General features: G+C 28.8%; 1 protein-coding gene across 1 annotated transcript in view; it reads left to right on the forward strand.

Moving 5' to 3' along the window:
- The first annotated feature begins 1,755 nt into the window (after positions 1–1,755).
- LOC115237261 overlaps positions 1,756–2,960 on the forward strand; it is a 7,485-nt gene continuing 6,280 nt past the window's right edge. Inside the window, exon 1 of the mRNA XM_029810204.1 lies at positions 1,756–2,200. Coding sequence (XP_029666064.1) covers positions 2,057–2,200 — 144 coding nt within the window. The 5' untranslated portion in view covers positions 1,756–2,056. The remainder of the gene's footprint in view (positions 2,201–2,960) is intronic.

The raw sequence follows: 2,960 nt of genomic DNA on the forward strand, positions 1-2,960 counted from the left end.
GGAAGATATAACCTAACCCAAACCTATTTCTGATTTAAAACTAGACTTTGCTTCGTGCAGAAAGTTGCAAGTTCATGTGAAATCATATAATTATAAATCTTGTTTAAGTAGTCAGAACTTTTTACTAACCTAGTGACGGGAAAGATCAACATCAAGGTCAACCGGAAGTTATATGGGATAGGGTGTGTAAAGGTAAACATTTACGTTTTATTTAGTAAACTTTTTTTGTTAATAACTTTTTATTAAACAACGAGCGACGCTTAAAACATTTTGGAGGATGCTCAGGACAGTGACCTTGACAACATATGTCAAGGTCAAGGTCATTGGGGCTGGGTCCGTTATTATGCACTTTTACCAAAAATATGTTTTAGACAAAAATTGCTTAGATGGATGAGGGACATATGACGACGCAATCAGAGTTATGCAATTTAACATTATTTTCAAGATCATTTCAAAGTCAATCCAATTTTTTTTAATGAAATGGTATATTTTTATTGTAAGCATCATCAAGAACTTCTCAAGAAAATTTTAACAACCTTCAATAATGTATCATTTAATTAATTTCGTATAGTTAGAGAAACCAAAGCGCGAAGAAAGTATACAAAAAACCAAACTCTCAAATGTTCCAAAAAAAGTAAACAGCATACAATATTGTTAACATGATAATTACGGAGTTTATTTAATCAATTTCAAGATGTATGTAATGAGATAATAAAGAAAAATGAAATCGCTATTATAGAAAAGTACGGAAACAAAGCAAAATAGCGTATTACAATTAGACTTATATGTAAGATAATATTTCTTGATCTTTTTTCTATATTCTAATATATTTTTACATTCAAATAAATAAATTGCATATATAAAAAAACTTAAAAAATTAAAGAAAATAATTTACCTATTGAGAGTTGTAAAGAAATAATTCGTAAATAAAAGTAAACTAAAATTCGTAAAGTAAAATTAAAATTAGTGAACAACAAATCCGCACAAATAAGAAGAACAAAATGGCTTTCTCTAACCTTACATGAGTTAAAAACTTACAAAATTAGTTGCATGTGCTTATGTTCTATTACAAATATAAACTATATCTCTCTACACAATATATGTGCACACTCCTTAGAAAATTATGCAAAATCCTACAATTATATAAGCTGTACAATAAATAGCGACACATTAACAAATATAAATTTTTATTGTATTCACATCTTACAATATGCATAGAACAGTGTATTGCGTAAGAAGCCAAGATAATGTTTTTATAATTAGTATCTCTTGTTGGCCAAAATGCAATTAAAAATTGTATTTTATTTATACTATTATCTAATTTTATATATGTTGCTTAATTATTTAAAGTTTAAAAGAGAAAGTATTCTGTAATAAATCAATTAAAGTTCATATTTTCTAAATTTGAAACTGAAGGCTCAACATTATTGATAAACTATTTAGAGAGAGATAATATTTCTATATCTCTCTTTTTCTCCATTATTTTACAGGCAAAAGCTTAGTTAATCAATAGATATAAATGTGAAATAGCTTGTAGAAATGCGCAAATGTGCATAAAACGATAGTCTCTTCAATAAAAATTATATATTTACCAATAAATTAATAATTAATACATCGGCGATTTAAATGAAACGGCGGGTTATATTCCTTTGTAGAATTGACCGTAACTGACAAGTACACGCACTAGAATGAAGCATGTTAAAATACATCGCTGCAAAGTATTAAATGCGCATGTGCGGTTTTTTATCGAGAAAAATATTTTTTCATGGAGTTATTCTCTATGGGAAATAAACACGTGTTATATTCCCGCCGGCGTCGAAATCGATCGCCTAATTATATACTCTTTCGCGAGGGAAGGTGAAAATTGTCAAGCGTTTCGATCTCACGGTAGTATTATATATCGCGCTGCATTTACATTAAATTAAGCTATTTGCATTAGAATTTAATATAGTAAAATGAAGCTATAGCTATAATTCAGTTGGCTAATCGAAAGAGGGGAATAAGCAAACCATCAGTATTTTTGCACTGTCGAACGCATCTTGATGCTCGCGGAGAAATGATCAGCTTTGACTCTCTGCACATCAGTCTTAATCGAACTTTGCTACTTTCGATTGGTCTGTGGCCTTATCAGCAATCGAATCTCGTTCGATTTCAAATAGTCCTGCTTTTTGCTATTTTGACGACCTGCATTATATTTCAGGTACGTCTATATTTTTAATTATGTTATTATGTGAGAAATAAACTAGTTTACCACTAGTTTTATTTGTCGCAGTTTTCATCTTGCGTTTGGTTGTAACCATATTATAAACATAATGTCGTAATTATTCATATTGTATAACATCGAATACATACATATATGTGTACATACATACATGTATATAAAAATACATGTACCTTATATATATTTTACGTTATACAATATATATAATTTAAATAATAATAATTTACTTTTTAATTTTTAATCGTATCATTAAGTACTTTTTGAATTATTTTATATTTCAATTTAACATATCTCGATATAAAAAATAAAATATCTCGTAAAATATTTAGTTTTCGATAATCTTACCGTAATACTTATTTTTTACATCAAAATATGTCAGATTAAAATATGAAATAACTCAAAAAGTACTTAATGAAAAGATACTTTATTATAGTGTTTTAAAAAGCTCGCAAGATAAGCTACAAGAATATGTAATAAAAAATAAGGGATTCCATTTAAGAAAACATCGATCACATTGACTTGGCCTTGAAAAGGTCACTCAAGGTCAAGTCCATATTTTCATCATGTGTCCCCCTCTGAACCATACAACTTTTGTATAGAACATTTTTTTCCATCTTGTTTACTTTACGAGATATTTGCGTGCGTTGATTAAAATGACTCACCCTGTATGTATATATATGTGTATATACAGGGTGTCCCAAAGCACCCTTGACAACGCTCGTGAGCAGGTAGAGCACAG

Source organism: Formica exsecta, unplaced genomic scaffold (genome assembly GCF_003651465.1).
Source record: "Formica exsecta isolate Colony F162 unplaced genomic scaffold, ASM365146v1 scaffold283, whole genome shotgun sequence".
NCBI classification, from domain to species: domain Eukaryota; kingdom Metazoa; phylum Arthropoda; class Insecta; order Hymenoptera; family Formicidae; genus Formica; species Formica exsecta.